This window comes from Oryza glaberrima, chromosome 5 (genome assembly GCF_000147395.1).
Source record: "Oryza glaberrima chromosome 5, OglaRS2, whole genome shotgun sequence".
NCBI lineage: Eukaryota > Viridiplantae > Streptophyta > Magnoliopsida > Poales > Poaceae > Oryza > Oryza glaberrima.
In genome coordinates, this window is record NC_068330.1 from 19,558,854 (window position 1) to 19,585,616 (window position 26,763).

The 26,763-nt window shown below is 48.0% G+C and overlaps 4 protein-coding genes and 1 pseudogene across 4 annotated transcripts; 2 read left to right on the plus strand and 3 right to left on the minus strand.

Moving 5' to 3' along the window:
• Window positions 1-1,875: 1,875 nt before the first annotated feature.
• LOC127773751 (uncharacterized) lies at window positions 1,876-4,128 on the plus strand. The gene is made up of 2 exons (XM_052299922.1): window positions 1,876-2,100; window positions 3,829-4,128. Exons 1-2 carry the CDS (start codon window positions 1,921-1,923, stop codon window positions 3,877-3,879), a joined length of 231 nt encoding a protein of 76 aa, XP_052155882.1. The 5' UTR covers window positions 1,876-1,920; the 3' UTR covers window positions 3,880-4,128.
• LOC127773750 (probable protein phosphatase 2C 49) lies at window positions 4,092-6,290 on the minus strand. The gene is made up of 4 exons (XM_052299921.1): window positions 5,607-6,290; window positions 5,146-5,490; window positions 4,966-5,071; window positions 4,092-4,875 (listed from the first exon to the last, which is right to left on the minus strand). Exons 1-4 carry the CDS (start codon window positions 6,015-6,017, stop codon window positions 4,487-4,489), a joined length of 1,251 nt encoding a protein of 416 aa, XP_052155881.1. The 5' UTR covers window positions 6,018-6,290; the 3' UTR covers window positions 4,092-4,486.
• Window positions 6,291-8,716: 2,426 nt separating this feature from the next.
• LOC127774112 (ubiquitin-like) lies at window positions 8,717-10,936 on the minus strand (annotated as a pseudogene).
• A 6,982-nt stretch (window positions 10,937-17,918) lies between these two features.
• Window positions 17,919-20,081, plus strand: LOC127774631 (uncharacterized). The gene is made up of 2 exons (XM_052300912.1): window positions 17,919-19,761; window positions 19,941-20,081. Exon 1 carries the CDS (start codon window positions 18,186-18,188, stop codon window positions 19,689-19,691), a length of 1,506 nt encoding a protein of 501 aa, XP_052156872.1. The 5' UTR covers window positions 17,919-18,185; the 3' UTR covers window positions 19,692-19,761; window positions 19,941-20,081.
• Window positions 20,082-21,709: 1,628 nt separating this feature from the next.
• Window positions 21,710-25,668, minus strand: LOC127772576 (uncharacterized). Its single transcript, XM_052298511.1, has 12 exons — window positions 25,397-25,668; window positions 25,180-25,294; window positions 24,680-24,747; window positions 24,083-24,129; window positions 23,859-24,006; window positions 23,715-23,774; window positions 23,437-23,635; window positions 23,211-23,272; window positions 23,012-23,112; window positions 22,714-22,768; window positions 22,592-22,639; window positions 21,710-21,975 (listed from the first exon to the last, which is right to left on the minus strand). The coding sequence occupies exons 1-12, from the start codon at window positions 25,566-25,568 to the stop codon at window positions 21,800-21,802; spliced, it is 1,251 nt and encodes a 416-aa protein (XP_052154471.1). The 5' UTR covers window positions 25,569-25,668; the 3' UTR covers window positions 21,710-21,799.
• Between the last annotated feature and the right edge of the window lie 1,095 nt (window positions 25,669-26,763).

Below are 26,763 nucleotides of genomic sequence, written 5' to 3' on the forward strand. Positions count from 1 at the left end.
GAAATGCACATAAATGTACTGTTGAAATGCTACCCTAGCACGAACCATGTTGAATGCATTGCTGAAGCGTTTCGAAATGAGCATTTTAAATGCGGGAAAATTTTCGATTCTAAAATGTTACGGCTAGAAATCCTATTAAAGTCTACTCCTCCCAAGTACGGTGCGGAGTAAGAGCAAGTACAATAGCATACTATAAACCAACTATAAACATATATCGAACAGATAAAAAAGGAAAGAGAAAAGCAGCGGGCTACAGATTTGTAACTAGCTGCAGCACAGACTTCAATACACAACGTGTGTATGACAGATGAGACTAGGTATTAGTAGTGTTATATGTTTATCGCTAACTATTATATGAATTGGCTATTAAATTAACTATAGATAATTTGAAGCTACTATTTTTTTTAAACAGTCAGGGCGTTGCCGATGTTTTATAAAAAAAAAAAGAAGTATTCCATTTTAAGGAGAGAATGGGACCAAACCATACAATGCACAGTTAATTAGGAAAACTGGGCAAAAACCACGGCTATCGAGACATTCCACCAGCTAAACTAAGCTACCAAAGAAACGAGAGCAGGACAACCAGGCTCAACACTCAACAAAAAAACGTTCACATGAACATGCAACAAGTTGAAAAGAAAACAAGTTTCCCAAACATTGGCAAATACGCAACGTTATCGTCATCATACCAAAACTTGGGCGACTCCGACTTCGTCAAGAACACTAGGGTCAGGACAGCAACCTAGCCCATGCCAAAGCACAAATCAACTAGGCTCATGTCATCGTTGCCACACGTCGAGCCCCACCGACGTTGCAGCTCCGACTTCGCGACCACCAGTCTCGTTAAAGCAAGGCCTGGCCAAATCGACAAACCTTGTAGCCTAAAAGCTTGTAACCCCATACTAGAACGAAACACAAGAGACGAAATTCAACTCGGGTCATCGTTGCAAAGCTCGTCGACCGCCTCGACGCAACAACTCCAACTTCCCGAAGGCCCTCCTTAGGTGTCAAAGCAGGGCCAAACTAGAGATTGCCTCGGATTTCCAGAGAAACCGTAACACGATAGAACATGAAGGTATAAAAAGACGCATCCAGGGAGGAAACAACCCTCGCGGGCGTCGCCGTCTACGCCTTGGAGCTAGTTGACTATAAGATACAATCGTAGAGACCAACCTCTTCGATAAACAGAGCCTGCGAGGGTAATTATATGCCCTTGAAGAGTATTATTTAATATGTCCTAAAATATAAAAGATTTTGGTTAGATATAATATATTATAATATTACGAATCTAAACTACTGGAATATATCTAATTCAATCAAAATCATTATGTTTTAAGACAGGTGATGTACTAATATTCAACAGTAATAAAACTTCAATTAGACGCCTCTTTCTAGATAATTCTCGGAGGAACGAAAATCTAATTCAAAGCTACGAGAATTCAAGAACAAGCTAGAATTAATCGATATGATCACTTGGCGTTTGATCCATGCGCCATCTTGTCACAAGATCGCTTTGGCATTTCCAACCAAAGCATCAACGGGCCAAGATAGGCCAACTTCCGAAAGGAAGTAGCCCATGGACGTTTCATTTGAAAAGGAAATAAGGAATCACATCAGCACAGAGTATTACTGTTCCTGAAAAATTGCTAAGCTCCTGATACTCTTGAATCGTTGTAGAACGTTCTGGGCTCCCCGAGACGTGCGATCCATGTTCTAATCGGATCGAACGGCCTAGAAACGCCGTGGTTGAGAGCGCTCTGGCAGTTTCGAGCTGACGACTCGATGACCTTCACTGCTAAAGGATGCTTTCCTTGCTGCAATATTAAAGGAGGACGCTTCGATCGACTCATCATCGTATTCTTGTAGTACTGAAGACTGAAGTCGCAGCAGGTTTTGGTTTGGTCTTTTCTGTGAACAGCCATGTCGTCGTCGATGGCATCGGCGGCGCCGGAGCCGCCGTTCCGGCCGAGGGAGAAGCTGGTGGAGAAGCAGAGGTACTTCCAGAGCGTGCACAAGCCGACGTACCTGAAGGGGCGCTACGACGCCATCGCCTCCGTCGCCATCCCGCTCGCCCTCGCCGCCTCCAGCGTGTTCCTCGTCGTAAGTCATGAATCAAAGCCTGAAACTCGAGACGCGTTTCTTCCCAAACCTGAAACTTCGGGTGTGTTTAGCTCACGCTAAAATTAGAAGTTTGGTTGAAATTGAAACGATGTGATAAAAAAGTTGAAAGTTTATTTTTTTTAACGACTCACACGAGACGGTGCGAAGTTCTATTGATAGAGCAGGAAAAAAATTACAAGATTACAACCCTGGAGGGTCGTAACCAGGAAAAAAGAAAAAATATACCACCACCCACACACCGACAGCGCCAACACATAAGCCCGGGAGAAGGCTAGCACCGGACCGGCCGCCGCTAAGCGTGACCGACCGCCACTAGACCAACAATCCACCACCACTCAACCTCTGCCGCCATGTAGGATCACTGCACCGGCGCCCCCCTGCCGGCCAGCCTTCGTGCGCCAAAGACCGCCCACATCCACCGGCAGCTCCTCCCTCGCGCCGAGGTCGCCTCCTCCACCGCCGGCCGCGCCTCTCGCGCCTCCATCGGCCGCGCCTCTCGCGCCGAGCCGGCCTCCGCTGCCATCGGCTGCGCCTTTCTGCGTCAAGCCGGCCTCCGACCCCTCCTCCAAATACTGCCGCGCCGGCCGGATGCGGCCGTCTGCAACGCCCCCGCTAGCCGTCCGAGATTGCCATGCCTCCCCATACCGTGGTGACGGTCGCCACCACCACAGCCACTGCTGCCCTTCCATCCCCGCCGCCATCTCACCATCCTCTCGCCCTTTCTCGCCGTCGTCGAGCTCCAATGGCACATGGCGCAGACCGCCCACCGTGGTAGCCCGCGCCACCGTCGCCGCGAGCTCGTCACCACCATCGCCGCGACTACCAGACTCCTCCGGCGTTGGTTCCGCCGCCGGCGCGGCCAGGTTCGCCTCACCGACGCCATCCCCTCACCACCTTTGCTGCCACCACAGCAGCCGCTGCTATCCTTCCATCCCCGCCGCCATCTTGTCATCCTCCCGCACCTTGTCGCCGTCGTCGAGCTCCGATGACACACGGCGCAGACGGCCCGCCGTGGTAGCCCGCGCCGCCGTCGCTGCGAACTCGTCGCCACCACCGTCGCGACCGCCAGACCTCCGGGCGCTGGATCCGCCGCCGGCGCGGCCAGGTTCACCTCACCGACGCCATCCCCTTGCCGCCCTCGCCGTCGTCACCATCCCCGCCACCAGACGCCGCCGCGGGTCGCCGTCCCGCCAGATCTAGGCGCGGATCTGGCGGTTTCCTCCGCCGCCGCCGCCAACGCCTCGACGCCGCTGCCACCACCACCAGACACCGCCGCCGCACCGCTCAGCCCCGCCGCCGGCTGCTCCACCGCCAGATCCGGCCGGCGGCACGGATCTGGCCGGTTCCGCCGCCCTCGAGCAGGTCCCCCTCCCATGCCCGAGCGCGAGGACGAAGCGCCGCCGCCGCCGTCCTTGTGGCCGTGCGGCTTTGCCGGCGGCCGCTCGGGCGGCGGCGAGGCAGAGGAGGAGGGAAAGGGAGACGAGGGCCGGTGAGGTCGTCGCCTCCCGGTCGCCCGTGAGGGAGGGGCAACACGAGAGGAAACAGGTCAATATTTTGTTCTTGTGTTCTAGTTGGAAGTTTATTTGTGTATGAAAGTTTTGATGTGATGAAAAAGTTGGAAGTTTGAAGGCATTGACGTGCATTGAGATTTCACTCCAGGCATTGACGTGCTGTTGGTTCTGCGTTTTCGTGTATGCTTGCGTGCAGGGGCGCGGGATTTACAACATGTCTCATGGCATCGGCCGGAAGGAGGAGTGATGAGGCTAACTGATTAGCTATGTGTGACTGGAGGAGCTGATCTTGTGTTACAGTGACAGACTGACAGTGTGTCAGCCACATGTAACCTCTCTTGTGTGTAATTATAGGAGTATTAGTGCTACTTATGTAAACGTGTTGGACTCCAATAGGAGTGAATACTGTTGTCCACTTCAATTGAGCTTGAGTGAGTGATTGAAGCATGGAAAAAAAGAAGCTTGATTTAACGAATACGATCATGATCATGCACCAATCACGCATGTCCGGTAAGCTTTCATTACTCATTAGTGTTTCCAACAGAGAAACACGTGAGATGGTTCTGTCGGGAATGCATTCGAGGCGGAAGGAACAGATCGCCGAACCAACCGTCCTTCGTTGGTTGCGTAAGTTCAGTTTAATCGAGATGCGATGACGAATTATCTAATCGCTGATCGCCTCAATCCACGTCGCAAATTGCTTTAATTTTCTTGTTCTGACCATCCACCAATCACACGAGACATGATGGTCTCACTAAGTAAATTCTTTGCGACGATGATCGCAGGAGTAAATTAGGAGGGAAGAAGTGAAAAAAAATAGAGGAGGAAGAGAATAAGCCAATAATAATGGCGGATCACGGCACCGGCCGGCGGAGATCCACGACGACGACGCTCACGTTGTCGGCGCTCCGCCGGGCGATCGCGAGCTTCGCGAGAAGCAATGCCGCGTCGGCGCACGCCTTGTCGGACTCGGCCTTGTCGACCCCCTTCACCACGGCGTCGCCGCCGCCGCCGCCTGACGCGCCGGCGGGCGGCGGGAGCACGGCTTTGGGGCGGGAGCATCCCGGCGGCGACGGCGGGCCGTTGCTCCGGAAGCACGCCCGGACGACCTCGCACGCCATCTCGTTGGTCACCACGTCCCACAGCCCGTCGCTCGCCAGGATCAGGCACTCGTCGTCGTCGGCGCGCTCCGTCACCGTCACCTCCGGCTCCGACGTCACGTACGGCTTCAGGTAGCCGTCCCCTGCATGCGCGCGCCGCCGGCCACCGCGTCAAGCACCACGGCCAAATTGCTCCAAACTTAAAATGATCTAAGCGCGAACGCAGCGCGTACCGATGGCTCGAGACATGGCGAGGACACCGAGCACCCTGGCGCCGTCCCAGTAGATGACGCGGCCGCCCGCCGCCTTGATGCGCTCCAGCTCGTCCGGCCGGTCCGGCTGGAGCAAACAGAGAGGTGAATACGCAGAAGCAAGCGAGGAAGACGACGTTGGATTAGTGCTTTGCTGCTTACCTTGTGATCGACGGAGAGGGGGACGGGGACGCCGGCGCGGCAGAGGACGGCACGGGAGTCGCCGGAGTTGGCGACGACGACGCGGTTAGGACCGACGACCGCGACAACGGCGGTCGAGCCCACGTGGTCGCACCGTGCTGGCGTCTGCAGCTCGCAGCGGCAGGCCGGCTCACCGCCGGTGCGGCTCTTGGCCCAGATCGTCGCCTCATCGTCCATCCGCGCGAACCCTTTCTCCATGACGTCCTTCCACGCCGGTGCCGCCGCCGCCGCCTCCTTGCCGGAGACCGCCTTCTTGTACGCGTCGACGACGAGCTCATGCATCCGGTCCTGGCACATCCTCGCGACCTGACGCCACAAATTAAAGAACGGGCTCCGCTTAGCAACACAGCTCGACGTGCATTTGCTGGATTTGGTCATAGGCTCATGTGTGCAATCTGTTTCTTGCGTGCGCGCATGCATACATGGGAGCAACCATGGCCGTCAAAGACGCCGAAGAAGTGGTGCTTGCCGGAAGAGGTGGAGCCCCGCAGGAAGTCCGGCCTGATGGACACGGCGTCCTCCATCTCGCGCCGCCGGCCGAACACGGAGGTGACGCCGTACCTCGGCCACCACCTGGACCCGAAACCCGCGCCGGCCGACGGACGGCACGGGCCTGCGGTCGCCGCGCCTGCGCCTGCACGCGCGCCCGCCACCCTCTGCCGCTTGCCGCAGCGCGCCACACCGGCGTCAGCATCCTCCTGCGGCGGCTCGAGAGAGCCGGCCGCAAAGCGGAAGCCCTCCACCCTACGGCGCCGCCTGGCGATCGCCGTGGCGCCGGCCGCCGCAGCCGGCATCGACTTGGCCGCCTCCTCGCGGCAGATCTCGGCGGCCATGGGGCGTCGTGCCGGCCGCGCGCACGAGCACGAGCGCCTCCCCCCTTCTCCTCCCGCGTACGTCACGCCACCGCCGCTAGCCGACGCACGATAGATATTTCGTCGCAACACCGCGCGTCGCCGTCGTCGTCGCCGTCGCCGTCGTCGTCGCCGTCGCCGTCGCCCTCGGGGGGGCGCTAAAACGAGACGAGGGCGAGGTGGCGAATCGCGACGGAGCAGAGAGCGCGAGCGCGAGGTGGCAGCAGACAGCCGTGTCGAGCTCCCATTCCTTCGCTTAATTTCTTCGCGGGAACACGAGCGTCCGTCGCGGCGGTGCGGCCACGTGGAGGGGGCGAGGGGGGACCCGCTGGCGGTTGGGATGAGTGGGGCCCACCTGTCGGCCGAGCGGCGGGATCGGGAGGGGACACGTGGCGTCGCCGCGTGGGCGGGGACAGCGAGCCGACAGGGGAATTTAAAAGGTTGGGCCTCGCACCTACCAACCACGTGGTCCGTCCGACGCGGCGACTCACAAATATCGTGCGGCTTTGTAATCACACCGTTGATCTCGTGGCTAACCTCACTGTCATGTGGGGACGAAATTACGTGGGGGACCCATGGCACAGTTGCACGTTGGAGGATGCAGCACGTGGCATGTGGCCTGCGGGCCGAATCTTGTTCACTGAGCCAGGATACTGGATCAGGATGGATGAAATGAATAAGTTCATCGGAGGTCCCTCACCTTAACAGCGAGTTTTTTTAGGCCCTTAAGTACAAAAGCAGAAATGTACCCCTAAACTCACACAAACCGTGCACTCAAGGTCCTATGACGGTATATATGGGTGGTTTCACTGACGTGGCACCCTAGTCAGCAAAAGAAATATAAAAAGTACGTGGGCCCCACATGTAAGTGAGAGAATGATGTGGCCCCACATCTCTCTTCATTTTCTTTCTTCTCTCTTTCTCCTCTCCTTGCTTCTCTTCTCGCCGGCAGCGGTGGCGGCGGCACTCTTCCCCACTGCGTGCGGCGGGGGCGACCTCCCCCACCGCTAGCAGCAGCGGCGACGCTCTTCCCCACCGCATGCGGCATCGGCGCCCTCGCCCACCACGAGCTGCAGCGGCGGTCGCTCCCTTCCCCACCGCGTGCGGCAGCGGCGGCGACAGCTTCTCGTGGAGGAGGGGGAAGGGGAGGCCGACGAGCCCCCTCTCCCCGTTGCTGCTCGTGCAGATGGCACAGCTACTCTGTGGCCGCGGGACGCCGCGGCGATCTGCCCCTCGAGCATGCCGCGATTGGTGTCAAGCCGCGACAGCCTCCGCGCCACGTCGCTGAGGAGGTTCTCAAGCTCCTCCACGCGTAGGAGCGCTGCCCGCGTCTGGTTGTTGTCGTCGCTGCCGTCCATCGTGCCGTCTGCCGGTGCCCAAAGCAGGAGCAGCTACTCCTCCGCCACACCGCCGTCCACCGTGAACCACAACGGCGACCGCCGCCGCACGCACGAGACCGAGACAACCGGCTCCATGGTGGCGAGTGGTAGAGTGGAAACAGCGACGCGCGCCACTCCTCTCCTCCCTCCCACCATGCGCTGCTCCTCTCCGCCGCCGAGCTCGCCGTCGCACCGACTGCCTCCTCTCCTCCTCTTGCACTGACCACCTCTCTCTCCCTCTCCCGCTGCCGCCACTCCACCGCCGGCCGCCTCTCTCTCCCCTCTGCTGCCGCGCCCACTCGAGACAATCATGAGAGAAGAGGAGAGAAAAAGAAAAAAAGAAATGTGGGGCCCACACCATTTTCTCTACTTACATGTGGGCCCCACATATTTATTTTAATTTTTTTCCGACTAGGATGCCACATCAGCGAAACCAGGCTTCTATACTACCTCGGGACCTTTTTTTGGACAGTTTTACAAAGTTTTTTCTGGTATTGCAGTTAGGGGATATCAAACAAACTCGGTGTAAAGTTGAGGGATGGCCGGTGAACTTATTCCTGGATGAAATGCCAAGTTAAATGGGCTTATGGGCTTCCAATTTATCTGTGTTACTTCCTCCGTCCCATATTATATGTTGTTCCATTTATCTCAAAATAAATTTATTTTCGAGTAATCATTGCATTGGTGAAAGTAGAGAATAAAATTATTGGGAGTACATAAAGTGATGAAATTGGGATTTGAAATATTAAAGACATGCCTGTTTGGTATAGCTACAACTTCTAAATTTAGCTCCAGGAGTTGGGTCTAGAGTGGAGTTGTGGAACTGCCTAAACCCAGCTACACAACTCTAGTTTATTTTGTGAGAGAGCTCCACCCAGCTACACTCCCAGTTTTGGTGGAGCTGAAACTGTTTGGCTGAACTCCAGCTCCAGAAGAGGTGGAGCTAGAGCTAGAGCTGTGCCAAACAGACTAGTCTTCTTACTTTTATATTTGTGTTTGATAGATGAATTTTGGATGGAGGTACTACTAATCTCTTCTAATGATCCATGGATTGAGATCCTCTGACATAACTTTCTTCTAACTTGGTGGCTGACATGTGGGCCCAATAGTGGTGGATCCATATGTTAGGCACGGTGAATAGTAACATCAGAGGATCCTCTTCCGTGATCCATACGACCATGTGTTTTTCTTTTCGTTGAATCTAACCAACACCAACCGAGACAAGTTGAGCATATAAATAAGCAGAAAGTAAAGCGAAGCTAGAAGATTTAGCGAATATTTTTTTTTATTCAGAAAGAGCGATAGAACTTAACATCCAACAGAAAACTTAATTTCATTTTAAGCAAAAATTGCCACACACTGACACGCATGCTCTGTGCGATTTAATTCACAGGGAAATAAACATAAACACAGCGCCACAGTTGTTTCGAGTGATGTATGGTAACGTCTTCAATGGCTCACATTGTAAACTTGGATATAAACTTTTTCTTCGGCCTCAGCTGGGAAAAAAAAAAGAACGGATCAGATATAATAGAATGAAAGAATCATATCAGGCTATCAGCTGCCACACATCGTCATATCAAAAATAATTATAACATATGCCCATAAATGATGTATAATCTGACGGTATATAATTAAACTTTATCTCTCTTTTTATATGTTAATTTTGAAAGCCTTAAGTTGCAACTAAAGCCAAGAACATGCATGGACATAAAGAAAAGGGGAATAAAACACTTTTGATGCATGAATTGAAATCGATGAGAAGAACTTATATATGGCTCTCTCTCACCTCATTGCTGTGGCCGCACTTCTTTTTGCGGCAGTTGGTAGCCCTGAGAGGAAGGCGTGCATAGCACCTGCATTACCAAACGCAAATTCAGGCCATGTTAATTTGAAACTTGAAAGTGCAAACGAACGCCAGTACGCCACACAATTGTATTAAGTATGCATCAATATTCGAGTCTGTATGGTGAAATCATCGGCAGATCGGTCAATTGAAGAAAGGCAATAATGGGAAACCGTGCGTACTTGCGGCAGATCATCTTCTTCTCGTTGTACTTGAGGGCTAGGTTCTGGAGTCTGGGCTCGATCATGGGGGGTAGCCTCCTCTGCCGCCGCCGCGGAGGCGGAGCACCAGGTGAAGCGTCGACTCCTTCTGGATGTTGTAGTCGGCCAGCGTGCGGCCGTCTTCCAGCTGCTTCCCCGCGAAGATGAGCCGCTGCTGATCCGGCGGGATCCCTGCAAAAATTTGAGTTCCAGACAGTGGGTTGAGATGATGATCAACTGAATTACCGAAAGAACACGATAAGAGGATCGAACGATGCTCCAATGCTCTACTGCTAGAGTTATACTTACTCCGTTTCAGGTTATAAGATGTGCTTAAAGTCAAACTGCTTCAAGTTTAACAAAGTTTATAGAAAAATATAGTAATATTTACATTGCTAAATTAGTTTTATTAAATTAATAATTAAATATATTTTCATAATAAGTTTATTTTAGGTCGAAATATTACTATTTTTTCTATAAAATTGGTTAAACTTAAGTAATTTGATTTTAACCAAAGTCAAAATATCTTATAATCTGAAACGGAGGAAGTCCTATGTAACTATGTATATATTGTGGAAGGCCCTACGCGTCGGGCGCCCGATGCTTTGGGGGAAAAATCGGGCGCTGACGTCATGTTAACGTCAGCGTCCAATTTACGTGAAAAACTACTTTAAACTGATTTTTCTCTTAAATTACTTATCCAAATCATGATCCGATTGCACCATTAAATTCGTTGCAACTAAATCTTCAAAATAAGATCACACATGGATATATTCCGACGAAATTTTTTTTAGCTTATTATTGAATTATTTTTAAATGTTGCACGATGTTCCACCGGGTATATCGGAATTGTTTCACTAAGTAAATCGAAAATGTTTCACTCGTTTAAATCGGGTGTTGTTTCACCTTATATAAAAACAATGTTTCAGTTCACTCCAACATTTGATCTATACATAGTGAGGCATTATAAGTACACTAGGTGAAACATTTTTCGGTGGAACAAAAAATAAAACGAATTCCCTTAATAGGGGGTTTCCAAAATATGTGGGTTTTTTTGTTGCAATGGAGTATTTCAGTTCACTGCAACATTAGATTTATACATAGTGAAATATTATGGGTACACTAGGTGAAACATTTTTTTGGAATAAAAAATAAACCAAATTCCCTTAATAGGAGGTTTCCAAAATATGTGATTTTTTTGTTGTAATAAAGTATATGGTGAAGATATGTGGCAAATAGTAGGGACACATGGTGGGGTCCCAGTAGAAGCACATGAACATGTTGTGGAGGGGGGAGGGGAGGAGCGCCCGATTTTCTCCCCCTCCCCGGGCGACCGAGCGGCAGCATTTTCGATATATTGTATGTTAGTATACCTTCCTTGTCTTGGATCTTGGCCTTGACGTTGTCTATGGTGTCGCTGCTCTCGACCTCCAGGGTGATCGACTTCCCCGTCAGCGTCTTCACGAAGATCTGCATCTTGCCTCTCGCCTCCTCGATCGACTGGTGGTGGTGACTGGAGATTTTCGGTAGTGTTCGTGGTCATCTCAATTTATATAGCGCGTACGAAACTCGACCGCTACGAAACCCGAGAGTTCGAAAAGGAATTAGAAAAGGGAAAGAGAGGAAGAAGTGGCACGATCAACACTACGTGACCCTTCTGAGTTGAACTCGACCGCGGCCCAGATATCCGTCCAGGCCAGCCTGCAAGCTCAGCCCATAATCCAAACGGCCCGTGCATGAGATCCCAGGCCGGAAATACACGGGCCGCGTAGCCATGCCCAATGTGGTTTGGAATAAGTTCATCTGTGGTCCCTTAACTTATTATAACGAATCCGATTTTCGTCCTTCAACCGAAAAACCAGATACAACGGGTTCCTCAACTATCAAAACCAGTACAGATGAGGTCCCTCGGCGGTTTTGAGGGTGTTTTAGGCTGACGTGGCGACTACGTGGCAAATTTGACTTGGTCTTCATCTGATGTGGCACTGACGTGGCAATTCGATCTGGAAGCATAATTAACTTCGTGGGACCCACATGTCAGTCTCACACATAAATTAATATAAAAATGGTGGGGCCCGCATGGGCCCCACATGTCATTCTCAGCATCTTCCTCTCTTCAACTAGAGCCCCTCTTCTTCCTCCTCTCTCCCCCTTCTCCCATCCCCGAGGCGGCGGGCGGTGTCCGGGTGAGGGATGGCAGCTCGCGGCGGCCGGGAGAGAAGGGAGGCGGCGCGAGGCGGCCGGGCGAGGAGAGGCGACGCGCAGCGGCCTGGCGAGGAGGGAGGCGGCGCTCGGCGGCCCGACGAGGAGGGAGGCGGCGCTCAGCGGCCCGGCGAGGAGAGGCAGCGCACGGCTGCCGGGCGAGGAGGGAGGCGGCGCTCGGCGGCCCGGCTAGGAGGGAGGCGGCGCTCGGCGGCCCGGCGAGGAGAGGCGGCGCGCGGCGGCCGGGCGAGGAGAGGCGACGTGCGGCGGCCGGGCGAGGAGAGAGGCGGCACTCGGCGGCCGAGCGACGAAGGGTAGCTCCGACCCGGATGTGACAATCGAGGACGTCGACGGAGGCGGCCGGGCGAGGAGGGAGGTGGTACGTGCGGCTACCGAGCGAGGAGGGGTGGCGCCGTCCGGCTGGGCATTGCGGGCGGAGCGGCCGACGGAGTGTAGCTGTCGCGCTCGCCGGCGACCTCCTCCTCTACCTCTTCCTCCTCCAGCAACCTCCGTCACCCGCAGCCTGCCGCCGCTCCGCCCGCCCCTCCGCCCTGCCGCCGCTCCCCGCAAGGACGAGGGAGAGCGAAGAGGAAGAGAAACGAGAGTTGAGAGGGACTTGTGGGGCCCACGTGGGCCCCACCATCTTTTTTTAGCTAACATGTGGGCCCACGTGGGCCCTACCATTCTTTTATTGATTTATGTGTGAGACTGACATGTGGGTCCCACGAAGTTTATTATTTTTCCGGATCAAATTGCCACGTATGCACCACGTCAATGCTACATCAGATGAAGACCAAGTCAAATTTGCCACGTAGGCGCCATGTTAGCCAAACCACCCTCAAAACCGCCGAGGGACTTCATCTACACTGGTTTTGATAGCTGAGGGACCCGTTGTATCTAGTTTTGCGGTTGAAGGACGAAAATCGGATTCGTTGACAAGTTAAGGGACCTCAGATGAACTTATTCCATGTGGTTTTTCCATGATGGAAGCAGTGATTTTTTTTGATTAAGTTCACTTTAGATCCCTCAACTTGACAGCGAGTTCGATTTTGTCCTTCAACCGCAATACCAGATACAACGGGTGCCTCAACTATCAAAACAAGTGCAATATAGGTCCTAAGACGGTTTGGATGGTGGTTTCAGCTGACGCTACCCACTAGCACGTGGCTCCCACTATTGTTTGATTGACATATGGGTCCATATATTTTGTTTTAATTTTTAAATTATTAAAGTTTACTTAATGTGCCATGTCAATGCTACGTAAGATGAAAACCGAGTCAAATTAGCCACGTAGACACCACGTCAGCTGAAACCACCATCCAAACCGCCTTGGGACTTATATTGCACTGATTTTAATAGTTGAGGGACCCGTTATATCTGATATTGCGGTTGAAGTACGAAAATCGAACTCGCTGTCAAGCTAAGGGACCTAAAGTGAACTTTTTTTTTTCAAACGCAAAAAAGCTGGCGCAGAAGTTTTCCATCAATTCAGTATATTAAGAGAAAAAGAGTACATCTGCAATAGACGGTCATTTTGAAATACTATATCATAAGTCGTTTTGACTTTGGTCAAAGTTAAACTACTCTAAATTTACAACACAAACACCAAATTAGTTTCATTAAATTAGTAATTAAATATGTTTTTATAATACATTTGTCTTGGGTTGAAATTTTTTTATTTCTTTTTTCTACAATAGTTTAACTTTAACCAAAGTCAAAACAACTTATAATCTTAAAAAAAATAGCTAAAAAAGGCAATTACAACCACATATATAGCGAAAATTGATCGGTTGTTCGGTCGGTGTGAACATATATACCGTCACGATCGATGTGTCATACTGTCAGTGTCACATGTGTTCGTTGGATCCCGATGACACGGATCGCTCGCTTGAGGTGCATGGAAGTATGGCACCGTGCGTCAATGCACGGGGACGCCGTCGCATTCGGAGGGAGTAAGACGACGTACGTGCAGACTCCGTGCAGAGCGGTGCAGAGAACGACGGCGACGACAGAATGTGAGCCTGCCTCCTCGTCGATTCGGCCGCGGCTCGTGTCAATGCAACCGTTCTAGTCCCCGTCAGTCAGACGGCAGTACGGCACTTCCTCAGGTAAAAAACATTCGGTGTGATCTGGGCCTGTCTGTGAGGGGGAAAAGTGTGTGGATCAATGGCAATGGTAAATCGATAGTACTTCCGGTTGTGATCAACTGATCACGTACGAGGCTTTTTCTTATGCTTATGCTACCAACAAATAATTCTGTTTTCCTTGTGCTAGAGAGGGAAACATTACCCATTTCTATTTCTGTTATCAGAAATGATCTTACGGTAATATGACTTTTAACAAGCTAACACGGTCTTTCGAAGATATTTATATGGCTAGAGTATACGTTTGAATTTATAGTGGTGAATGCGCATACATATGGAAGCGTCTAATATAATGTTGTGTTTCTTTGAAAAATATTATTTGCAAAATTATTTAATCGGATAAAGTAGAGTATATATATGATATAAAGAGAATCTACACTACGTGAGGACAAGAAATATCGCATGCCCCATGCATGCCGAAAGAGCAACATCTTTGACACAGTACGGGTGCAATTTTGTTATGAACAGTTGACATTCCACCCAACGAAATCGAACAACCGGGTTCGCTGTTCATCCCGCGGAGGCGTCCGATGCCGACTCAACTCAACTGAAGCGGTTGGGGGTGGTCAACACGCTTATCTAGCTCCAGTCCTCCTTCCAAACAAGCGGAGGAGCAACCAATCATCAATTCATTTCGCAGCAATCCAACTCCCTGATTATTAAAACCGTGTCACCCTAATCATACATAAAATCCTAGTTCCACACGGAGATTTAATTATTCAGGACCCCCAACGCCTGAACTGTTGTTTTTTAATCGAGAAAGATAAACTGTTCTTGCTCTCGCGTTCTGACAAACGAAATGATCTATAGTTTGTGTTTAGTTCAGCACAAAGTTTAGATTTTGATTGAAATTAGAGATGATATGACTGAAAAGTTGTGTATATATGACAGGTTGACGTGATGGAAAAGGACTGAAGTTTGAATCCAAACTTTGAATCTAAACACAGCCCTAGACTAGAAGTCTTCAGATTTGGCTGTAAAATGGACTAGCAGGGCACACGTCAAGACTAGCAGTAGAAAGCCAGAAACGCAGAGCATATGATCGGAACTGAACGATTCTCATTTGTCCATATAGACCACGTTACACATGAGACTTCAAGGCTGTGTTCAGCAGGGAGAGTTGGAAACTCTCCCTCTAAACAGGCAAAACGAGGTGGTTTATTAGCACACAATTAATTAAGTATTAGTCAATTTTTTTTAAAAATAGATTAATATGATTTTTTTAAAGCAACTTTCGTATACAATTTTTTTTTAAAAAAAATGCACCGTTTAGAAGTCTAGGAAGGTGTGTGCGGAAAACAAAATGTGGTGTAGTTGGGAGCACAAGCTGCCGAACGCATCCCAAGTATATACGGTTATCTCTCTACTGTCATAAATACTTGATGTTTAGAATAAAATTAAATTAAACTTTTAAAATTTCAAACATCAATTTTATATAATAGAATACATATATAAAATCAAAAGTTTACAAGTCAATGTGTATAATTTCTTTTATTTTAAAACTAAGCATTTGAGGAGCTATTGATGATCGGAATTTTGAAAGGCTAACCGAATTATATTCTAAATATTAAATATCTAGGAAACGGGGAGTACTACAGAAACAAGTCTGAACAATTGTGTGAAATGGGTCACCCATCTCTGATATAAAATAGACGCTGCGAATTATCTAATCTGCAATGATGAAGTAAAGGCTCAATCATACATTGACAGATTAATGCAAATGATCAGCCAGCACCCTGCAGTAACCTACTCCCTCCATCCTACTCCCTCAATCTACTTTTGATAGTCATATTTCATCTTGACAGACAGACCGAGAATAAGTAGTTCTACTTATCATTTATTTAAGCATGCTACTAGTCATTCCTCGTAAACAAGCGATTCATTAATATTTACATTTCTCAAAGCCCATGTAGCCAATCATGTGTGGAAGAATGAAGAGTCATCCATTAAATTCAAGAAAATCATTAAGATGATAGGTTATTGGATTGAAATATGCCTATCAAAAATAAAATTTTCAGATTTGAAAATATGACTATCAAAAGTAGATGGAGGGAGTATAATATAAGGGATTTTGAGTTTTTGCTTGCAACATTTGACCACTCGTCTTATTCAAAATTTTTTAAAATTATTAATTATTTTATTTATGACTTACTTTATTATCTACAGTATTTTAAGCACAACTTTTCGTTTTTTTATATTTGTAAAAAAAATTTAAATAATACGAGTAATCAAACGTTATAAGTAAAAATTAAAAATTCCTTATATTATAGGACGGAGGGAGTACGATGATTGACTATTCGTCTAGGTGCATTGACAGGGCAGCAAAAGCCGGAAGGCATTAATTAGTGAGGTGGGGAGAGTGGACTGTAGACTTCGAATTGGAACCGTCATCTCGCCTGCTTGTTTGTACGTGGTCTAAACTCATAAATGTTGGCTGACATTTGCCTTTTCGTTTACACAGCTTAACGTAAACAGGGCTCGACGATTTAACTATCAAAACAGGGCTCGACGATTTAACGATCGAAACTTTGTCAGATCACGGCCCTAAATGGACCAGGTATTCAGTTTCAGCCCCATGGAAAATGGCCGGCGGTCAACACAAATTTCTAAAAGGCACAGTTTGCAATGTATATACTGAGCTGACCATTTTCAGCACTTTTATATAACAATAGGATAATTTTATATCCTTAAGGAGTTATTTGGAGGTAACATATTTTATAGTGTAAAATTTGATACCTCTAAGTATTAACTATCTCAAGGTATTAAAAATTTTAATATAAAATTTGGATACCTTAATTTACTTTTTTAAAGTACTATAAAATTCATTAATTAAAAAAATTTGAGTGAAAACCATAACTAAAACAACAACCAACTAAGCTAATAACTACCAACATGGAAGCAAGACACAACCAAGCTGAAGGAACAAGAAAACTCCCCACACCCCGGCCACAACCCAACATCATCACCATCACACGTCTCCGACTACGTTGGGAAGCATAAAACAACGACAGCAATTTAAACCCGTGCCAAAACACAACTTGATTGGGCTCATGTTAGCAATGTATACCAGAAACATATTTTTTTTTTGGGCATACATCTTGTTTAAAACAACGAGTATCATTGCTTTTTTTTTAAAAAAAAATAGGTGATAGAATATGCATGAGGATAGTATTCATGTGCCAAAAGCTATATTTGTAGAAGTAAGATCCAAATTAGACCCCTTATATGTCAACACAAACAGCTTGTTAGTTGCATTCATGCGGATACTAGAAAGAAAGATCACGTTCACATGTCTCAAATTGAAGGACCTTGTTAGTTGCATTTGCACATAGATACAAATTACTTCATATAAATCTACCATCCAATCCTAGGTTAGTACTCGTTATTAAGATTAGCAACCAAATATATATCTTCTCATTATTAAGAGCATACCCAACAAATACCTAAAATCCATCTCTAAAATATTGTCTTTGGAAATTCCTGATTTGATTTTAAGGTGTAAATTATTATTTTTATCTCCAACAGACATCTTAAAGTTAACTCCCAATAATAAAAAGTGAACCCACCATAGTAACAGATAAAAAACAGAAATCATTCATTCCATCCCCACACATCTATAAGAGAAAATTTGGAGCAACTTGTTAAAACAAAATATAATTTAGAATTAGGTTTCACTTCGGGGTGCTGCTAGCTATACTTTATCACCCACTTAAGTTAATCCTGGCCTTGAAGGGGATTTGAAAAAAATAGTGTGAAATTATTCGCCTCAATACCCCCTCTCTTGGGGATTAATCAAACAAAACCTTATATGGACCGTGTTTCCAACTACCCCAAACTTCCAATTTTCTATCACATCATATCACATCCAAAACTTTCCTACACACATAAACTTTCAGCTTTTTTCCAAACTTATAATTTTCCCCAAACTTCCAAATTTTTTTAGCAACTAAACACAGCCATGGTCTAGCCCTGTGCTTTATCCAGTCAATTTCCCTTAGTGTATCTAAAAAAGATTGTAAAATGTACTACTTTCACTGGCCAGGTTTATCTAATCCATAATCTAAAAGGAACCGTACTATCGCATCTCCAAGACTCCATGTAACCACTACACACGTCTACGTCTACACCGTGGAATCCAACAGCGAGATCAGTGCGAGGCGAACGCCGCAAGAATCTCTCTTGACGCCTACCTTCCCAGATCGAACGTTCCCACTCCCATCTTCCTCCTCCCCTCCCCTCTCCTCTCCTCTCCTCCCGCTACTCCGGAGACCAGATGCGCCGCGTCGCCATGGCCTAGTGGAGATCGTTCGTGGAGATCTCCTCCTACGTGCGCGCGTGAATCCGGTCGGGCGGCGATCGAGCCGAGGTGAGGTGTGTCCATGGTGGTTACCAAGATGCGGTGGGCAGACGACGGCGGCGAAGGCGACGACGACGACGATCTCCGGCTGCCGGGCGCCGGGAGGCGTTCGCCGTCGCTCGGCATCCTGGCGTTCGAGGCGGCGTCCACGATGACGAAGCTCCTGTCGCTACACCGGTCGCTGTCGGAGAAGGAGGTGGCGAGGCTGCGGTCGAACACCATGCGGGCGGCCGGCGTGGAGTACCTTAGCTCGACCGACCAGGCGTTCCTGCTCCGGCTGGCCTGCGCCGAGGCGGTGGCGGCGCTGGACGCCGCGGCGGCGGCGGTCGCGCGGCTCGGCGCGCGGTGCGGGCTCGACTTCGCCGGGCCGTACGCGAGCCTCAAGGCCGGCGCGCCCGACGCGCGGCTGGACCAGTTCGTGGCGAAGGGGCTCAAGGTGAAGGCCAAGAGGATGGAGCGGCTCGTCGCCGCCACGGCGAAGCTCTGCGCCGAGATGGAGGCGCTCGACAAGCTCGAGGCGGCGGAGCAGAAGCTCGCCCGACGTGGGTGGGGCCGCCTCAGCGGGCCGATCCCCTCGCCGGCCGCCGCCGCCGTCGACGCGGTGGGCTCCGACTCGCTCCGGCTGGGTATCAGGGCGCAGCGCGCCAGAGTGCGGCGGCTCAAGGAGGAGTCGCTCTGGAGCCAGAGCTACGAGAAGGCCGTCATCCTCATGGCCCGCGCCGCCTGCGCGGTGTTCGTCCGCGTCTGCGTCATCTTCGGCGCCCACGTCCCCGGCCTGCCCCCGCCGCTCCCTCCCGCCGAAGCCGTCCACAGCCGCCTCTCCAAGCTTCTGCTCCACCCAATGTCGGCGGCGGCGCAGCCCAGGTCGTTGTCAGGGCCCATCCAACGTCGAGACGTGCCGCTGCGCATCGAGATGAGCAGCAACTCGTGCCCGATCATACGCTCGCATTGCCAGCAGCCATGGCAGACGTCGCCGCCGGGCGTCGACTGGAGGAAGCTCCTCGAGCCGCCGCCGGGCACGGTGGGCGGCGCGGGGCTGGACCTGCAGTACGCGAACGTGATCACCACCGCGGAGCAGCTGCTGCTGGAGACGGACCACGCCGAGGGGCGGCAGCGCCACGAGGAGGCGCGCGCCGAGCTGTACGCGATGCTGCCGTCGAAGCTGCGTGCGGCCGTGCGGGCGAAGCTGCGTGGATGGTGGAGGGAGCGCGGCGCCGCGGCGGCGGTGGCGGTGGAGCTGGACGCGGGGCTCGCGGAGGGGTGGAGGTCGGCGGCGGGGCGCATCCTGGCGTGGCTGGCGCCGATGGCGCGGGACACGGCGCGGTGGCACGCGGAGCGGAGCCTGGACAGGCAGCGGCGGTTCGAGGTGGGCGGCGGCGGCGGCGGCAGCGCGCGGGCGTGGGCGCTGCAGACGCTGCGGTGGGCCGACGCGGAGAAGGCGGAGGCGGCGGTGGTGGAGGTGCTCGTCGCGCTCAGCTGCGTCGGCTGGTACGACGAGCGGCGGCGGGTCGCGTCGCTCCGTTTCTGAGCTAGCCGCCTCTTTGGCTTCCACGCCGGTGGCCTCGCCGCAACGGCGCAGCACCGGCAACGGCACGTAGGTACGTGCATGGGACGGTGAAAAAATTTAGAAGAACTAGTTTGCCCCAAATGGGACCGATTCTTTGTAAAATACTAGTATTTTTTTTAATTCGATTCTTTGTATAATAATCTGTTCATATACGAGTTCCAAGAGTAACACCACGAAATTGTGTCCCGCCTTGCCTGCTGGACTTTTTAGGCTGTTCCCACTTCTCAGTCCGAGTACTTCGTTGATGGCCACTTCGAAGTCGACGCGTTCACAAGCATCTCTCTCTAGTTCTCGTCAGCACTGGGTAGCGGCCGTTTAACTGTTTGCTCATTGCTGCTTTCTTCAGGGTCGATATTACTTACGGCCTCTACGGTATAACCTCTACTCCCTCCGTCCTATAAAAACCAACCTAATATCAGATGTGACATATTCTAGTGGTTTAAATTTATCTTACTAAAATATATCATATCTGATACTAGATTCGTTTTTTATGGGATGGAGGGAGTAGAATCTAGAAATGATAAGTGTCAGCTCCATTTGGTCGCTCAATGGAAGTAGCGGCCTAGCGGGTGATGTTCTACGCAAATAATAGAGCTTAACATTATCAATATTTTAAAATAATTCATTACCAAACACACTCCATTTGCTAGTTACAAAAGGCGACATACATTTCCCCAAATTCGCTGATTCACTTACCGAAAATAGTTCTAAAAGCAAAATCTACCCATGGCTATCTTCATAATTAGTTCAACATTTCAATCACCTGCTGTCATTTACAAATGTGTGAAACAAATAAAAAACTCCGGCTGAGTTCGAGGAGAAGGGGACAGAGAAGATATGCAAAACGATGTGAGCCATTATCACACGATTAATTGAGTATTAACTATTTTAAATTTGAAAAATGGATTAATATGATCTTTTAAAGTAACCTTCCTATAGAAAATTTTTTTAAAAAACGTACCGTTGAGTAGTTTGGGAAATATGCGGATAGAAAACAATGTCTTTCTCTCCAATCACCCAATGAACGAACGCAGCCAGTTATTGTGGCATGTACAAACGTTAAGTCTGATACGAGCTCTTAGGGTGTGTTTGGTTGGGTGGATGAGCCTGGATGGGAGATGGCCGTCCGAATTTTTGTGGTGTTTGGTTGGAGGGCAGGGTGAATGGGGCGGCCCAGAATAGGGAATATTCCCTCAATATGCTGGATGAGTGCATCCGGTCTATTTGGTTGGATGAAGCCATCCAGTTTTAGTCTGGGTTATTTGGTTGGATGAAGCCATCCAGTTTTAGTCTGGGTGATGTGTCATATTCTGATTGGCTGTGGTTGGTTTGATTTTTTGTTAAGCAAGCTTTAAATGATTTTTTCTTCTAAACCGTTTATCTAATTTATGGTTTGATTACACAATTATATTTGTTACAATTAAATTTTTAAAACAAGATCTCGGATGATTATATTATGATTATATATATATATATATATATATATATATGACAAATGGATCCCACTAACTTATGGCTTCTCCCATCCATACTATATCCCTCCAACCAAACAAGAAATTGGATCACCATATCCAACAAAATATGGATGGCCATATCCCATCCATGCATGACCGTGAACCGAACACATCCTTAGTTAATACATACTATTTTTCTGCAATAGCTGAGACAATAAAAGCTCTAAACCATTAATGCCCATGAATTTTTTTATTACTTTTTTTTCCTTTTATCCACCCCATGCAATAATTTTTTTCTTTAATAAATGCTAAAAGTAGCCACTGAGCCATTTTCATACGTAGCAACCATATTTTTCTTTCCTCCCCTTTCTCTCATCCATGTTACCAAATTTATTCAAATTTATTTTGCATGGCAACGGAGAAAGTCTGTTAAGCACTGTTGTACATGCTCTAGAGCAATAAATCTCATTTATGCAATTAGGGTCCGTGCATGTTAAATTCTTCTAAAAACAGTTAGGCGCAAAATTCTGAAGGAGAAATTCATATATATATTGGTGCATTTACAGGCTTACAACCGCAGATTATTGCATAGTACCATTCGTTAGATTGTGGAGGCTACATGACCCTGCCGATCCGGGTATCAACAACTGTTGGTTTTGAAGGTCCTGAAAATTCCAAGGCTTGAGCTAATGTTAATCTACTATTCCTCCAAGCATGTTCTGCCCATTCTTTCATCCGTTCACCTTCGGCTTTTCTATTTGACTGAATAAGCAACAATTCTGCATACTCTCCTGAAAGTTGAACATGTAAAGACAAATTCAGTATGGCCTCAACTAGAATGGGACTATGGGAGTAGAAGCATCCATACAAGCAACATCAACATAGAAATCAATGAGTTGAAAAAAAATTGCTGATTATTTGATTGCTGCCAGTTTAAAACAACAATCAGCATATGATTGCGTCCAATCGACTATATAAAAAAATGTTATATTTGTTGGGGCTTAGAAAATCGCAGCTCGGTCTAGCATTTGTGCGCAAGAAGGCACTACGCCTGTTTGTCAAATCTAAGAATTGTTTTCCCCGATACAAAAATTATTAGAAATTTGTGTTCACACATGACACATCCCTTGATGAGCTCCAACAGAAGTAATATATCACGAAAATCCTACTTTACTAAACAAACAGGCAGGGCAGATTTGGATGCCATATTGTTAGGTTATAGTGAAGTTAGCTGTCAATCAATCATGGTGACAATTTTCTCAATTTTAAACTATATATATGCCATAATCCTGGATGCACCACACAACTAGTTCTTTAAAAGTTGCATTTGATGTAATGATCTTATTTAAGAGTTTGGTGCAATAAATTAAAGAAGGGATTAATAGGAGCGATAGTTCAGAGTGTAACCTCTAGCAAGGGAGATGATGTCCCTCCAATCCATCTGCTTGCTCACACCTAAAAAATAAAATAAAATAATAAAATCCTCAAGTGGTTAAAACGAGCCATATCATAAGAGATTATTGTTTTACCCTCAGAGTTAATGGCAGGGGCTCTTAATACTTCTAGGGCCTTCCTGTATAACCCCTGAAAAACACAGCTGGTTTGATAAGCTCAAAGTCCCAACCCACCCAGACTGAAAAAAGTTTACTCACAGCATCTGTACTCTGTAGTCTGTAGAGCAGTGATAATTATAACTGCGAGCAAACTCGTTCGAGAAAGTACATGAATTGTCTCATCATTAAAACTAAAGATCAAAGGAACAAGGCCATTATAGTTTCTACTGATGGACAACAGGGCAAGCAGAACAGGAATGAGATATTTACTGACCTCCTGAACCATTATTGAGCTAGAACCTTCTGCTTTTGCTTTCAGTTTGTACATTCTAGCTACACAAGTCAATACAATGCCAACCTTTGGGTGATTTGCCCCTGCATGGATTGAAAGCTTGCAGTATTGGTAACTTATAGGCAATTGATTCAATGCCATTATTTATTATTATATTATTTAATAAATTAGCTTGACAAACCAAATTGATCTTCAGCCTTCTTTAGCGCCCTTGTGAGATAATCCTCTGCCTCACTGAACTTCCTGGTTTGAAAGGAAAAGGCAAGTGCTCTCAGTTGGAAGATGGAACAAAAGGGAAGGGGGAACACAGAATTGCTACATTTCAAAAGCCAAATGCTCCCAAGTTTATCAAGCAAACATTAGGACTAAAAAGGACAACATAAAAGATTCAGAAATTGTCATCTTACCCTGAATGTGATAAAAGCTGGCCATATGAACAGGTGGCCCCAAGAGAAACCTCCTCAGGAACCATGTTACATGCGGCTAAAAAATTTCCAGACATGTCTTCCATGGTTAATGCCTCCAGAACCCTTTCATACATTTGAGTAGCCAAAGGAAAATCCCCAACACAGTGCAGATATTCACAATATGAAAGTACAGCATTTTCTGTAAGGAACATCACTATTGTGTATGAAATAATTGCAGGGAAGAATGTGAAAGGCCAAATTGTCTCAGACTTCCATACCAGTTTGTTTATTGCCTACTCCAGCACATAGGTCCTTGCACCCATCGAAGAACAGCTGGGCTGGTAAGAACAGCTGTAAATCATTTTGGACAAAATGCCTTACCTATGATCTACAAGAGATAGACCATTGTAAATAAAAATAACCTGATTCCGTCTCTCCATTTAGAAGTGCAATAAGCCCTTTGATAGCATTAACCCGACATTTCAGATGGCCCTGATCTGACCATTTGATATTATCATCCTTGATTGATAGATCGACCAAATCATCTGGGGACACTGAGGTGTTGATAACCTATGTTTAAGGTAATCATGAAAATAATTCACCTAAAACCATACAAGGCTAAATGTGCTTGAGTGCTGTGGAAAACCTGGCCCGCTTCCATGCACAGCCCCATTGTTGCTTCCCATGCTGCAACTGCACATTATTTACCAAAATATATAACATCAGTTAAGATCAAAAGCTTCCCTTTCCTCAACTCTTTCCATATCAAATGATGATTTACATTCTTACTCGACAAAAGATAATTGTAAGCTTGTAATGTTCCAGATCAAAGATATATCACCGTTTAACTGAGTGCTAGACAAATTACACACACCAACACCCTTCCACTTCATATAGAAGGGCTAACACAATGGTAGACATGCATTTGTCCGTGTGTTCATAACTTAGTATGTTGGTATTGTCTACTCAATTAACAATGTGGCACTAAAATGTGCTCCCGAGCGGCAATTTTTCTATTGGGTCTAGGCTACAATAATTGAATAACCATCAGATCATCAAATGATAAGTTCCAAATATCTGTAGTTTTTCCTTGTCTCTGGTGGCTGCTAAAATCACAAGATAAATATGAGACTTGGGAGACACATTTGTTTGAGAAGTTCACATAGCTAGTATTTCAGCCTGCTCCCAATACAGAATGATACTTAGTAAACTTTAGTATTTACAGAAAGGACTATAAAAGCACCTCTGAAAGCTGCAGGAGCAACTTGGTTGGTTGCCTTGAGTTTTTCCATTGCTTCTTGGCGTCTTCCACTGTACCGAGAAACTAACATGATGTTACTCAAACTACTCAACTGGGAAGGTAAAATTAGAAAAGTTAAATCCAGTATAAAATGGGAGTTGTGGGCAGTTAAACATCATTATCTAAAGGAAATGGATATTAATTTCCCACAAGTGATACCAATCCTGCTAGCTAGCATAGGATTCTGAGGTGTAGTGTATTACGTTTCGCAAGATTATCTATATGCACAATCCTCTTTTCCTTTCTGTAATTCTTGTTATGTCTAAATCCTTCCTAAATGTCAACATATAGGTAAAAAACGAGTGGCTAAAACCAGCTATGCAGATCAGGGACCAAATTGAATCCTATTAAAGGGCAAATTTACGAGCAGATTAGATAGAAACGACCCAAACTGCTCAATATAAAGTGTTTGGATTACAAAATCCAGATGTCTAGCACCGGACCTCCGATAGAGCAGCGTAGACATCGCGAGCATGAGCATCCCGACGGCCTCACCGCACCCCTCGCCGCCTCCCTGCAGGTTCGAGGCCCCCTGCTCCAGTATCCGCATCGCCTCATCTGGCACAACAGCAACAGCAATTCAGCTCACACGACGGAGCGACCGAGTGAGGCTAAAAAACCCTAGCGCTCAGCGGCACCACGCAGCAATGGGGGGACAACCTGGCGAGCTACCGGGCCTGGCTCCGCCGAGGGCGTAGCGGACCATCTCCGCCGCCACGCTCTCCGGCTGCGTCGCGCCGCCGGTGGCGGAGGTTGCGTAGTGGCGGGCGCGCGGCGGGCGGGGCTTCGGGGAGAGGAGCGCCCTCGCGAGGGCCGATCGGATCGGGTTCATGGCTGCGCCTGCGCCTGCGCCGCCGCCGGCCGCCGCGAGTCGCCGCTTGAGGAGGGAGGAGTTAAGCGGCGAGAGCCGAGGGGAAGAAGAGCGTGGGAGGCTAGCGGCTCGTTTGGTTAAAGTGAGTTTTTAGAGGGATTGGGAGTTTACAGGGATGATGCTATTAAGTGTTTTGATTGGTTGGGAGACATGGGAATTTTGGTGGGATGGGGATAGAGAATTGAGGAAGGAACTCCTTTCTTTTCAATATCTGGGTAGGGGCAGGTAATTAGAAGGGAATTCCTCCTTTACTTTGTCTAAGCAAATCTCAGCCATCCGTTTTTATTAATGATCTAATCTCCACCTAAACTCCCTATCAATTTCCATCACCCCAACCAAACAAGATATTGAGATTAAAAATCAAATTCCCATCTTAATCTCATCATAAATTCCCTTGTGTAAACTCCCAATCTCTTTCCCTCACAAGTTACCAAACAAGCCGTAGGAGAAGTCCAGAAGAGTGGCAGGGTCCACGTGTTCAAAGCACCCGTGCCACGGCCCATGGGCCCTTTTACTGAATCTGCAGGCCTTGTAGACACGAATTTGCGGATCCCTATTCCCTAGCGCATATACTACAGTCGTTGAGTAGATACGATGAGGTACCATTTTTTGGTATCTCTTGATACCTAGATAATGTGAGGTATCAAATTTTATATTATCTTATGGTACCTCTTCAATAACTGTAAAATCTCTACTTCTAAACCTTTTTTTAGGGTAAACGGCAGGAGCTCTGCCAATTTCATTAAGGAGAGTAGAGAAAAAGCAACAAAGGTTTTTTACAAACCTAGATTACAAAGGATCCCAAGTATTCTTCTATCAAGGCAAATCGGGGAGATAAGGGGCTAAAATTTTAATAAAATGAGAAGCAACTAGAAGGAGAGTACGAGCACTACTCATCTAGAACATGCGCTTCAACTTAGGCTTTGCACATAGCGATAATTGAATCAACCACTTGCATCACTGTACTATAAGTGCCATTGAAGACTCTTGCGTTGCGCTGTAGCCAAATGCCCCAAGCTGTGTAGATGAAGAGGTCATCAAAATTTCTTCTTTGTTCTTTGGCCATCTCTCTTCTGCAGGCTGACCACCATCGTAGCATATCTCCATCGAAGGTGGAAGCCACAGGCATGTGGAGCCCGCCTTTTGCCAGGTGTGT

What these genes read in the sequence shown, in the direction of transcription:
- LOC127772576 (XM_052298511.1), bottom strand. Translation starts at nt 25,568, where the DNA reads ATGAACCCGATCCGATCGGCCCTCGCGAGGGCGCTCCTCTCCCCGAAG. An exon ending in GAAGGCTGAAGATCAATTTG is followed by an intron (nt 23,113 to 23,210) that starts GTTTGTCAAGCT and finishes CAATCCATGCAG; the next exon opens with GGGCAAATCACCCAAAGGTT. An exon ending in CATCATCTCCCTTGCTAGAG is followed by an intron (nt 21,976 to 22,591) that starts GTTACACTCTGA and finishes TTCAACTTTCAG; the next exon opens with GAGAGTATGCAGAATTGTTG.
- LOC127773751 (XM_052299922.1), top strand. Translation starts at nt 1,921, where the DNA reads ATGTCGTCGTCGATGGCATCGGCGGCGCCGGAGCCGCCGTTCCGGCCG. An exon ending in CCTCCAGCGTGTTCCTCGTC is followed by an intron (nt 2,101 to 3,828) that starts GTAAGTCATGAA and finishes GCTTGCGTGCAG; the next exon opens with GGGCGCGGGATTTACAACAT.
- LOC127774631 (XM_052300912.1), top strand. Translation starts at nt 18,186, where the DNA reads ATGGTGGTTACCAAGATGCGGTGGGCAGACGACGGCGGCGAAGGCGAC.
- LOC127773750 (XM_052299921.1), bottom strand. Translation starts at nt 6,017, where the DNA reads ATGGCCGCCGAGATCTGCCGCGAGGAGGCGGCCAAGTCGATGCCGGCT. An exon ending in ACGGCCATGGTTGCTCCCAT is followed by an intron (nt 5,491 to 5,606) that starts GTATGCATGCGC and finishes TTGTGGCGTCAG; the next exon opens with GTCGCGAGGATGTGCCAGGA. An exon ending in CCCTCTCCGTCGATCACAAG is followed by an intron (nt 5,072 to 5,145) that starts GTAAGCAGCAAA and finishes TGTTTGCTCCAG; the next exon opens with CCGGACCGGCCGGACGAGCT.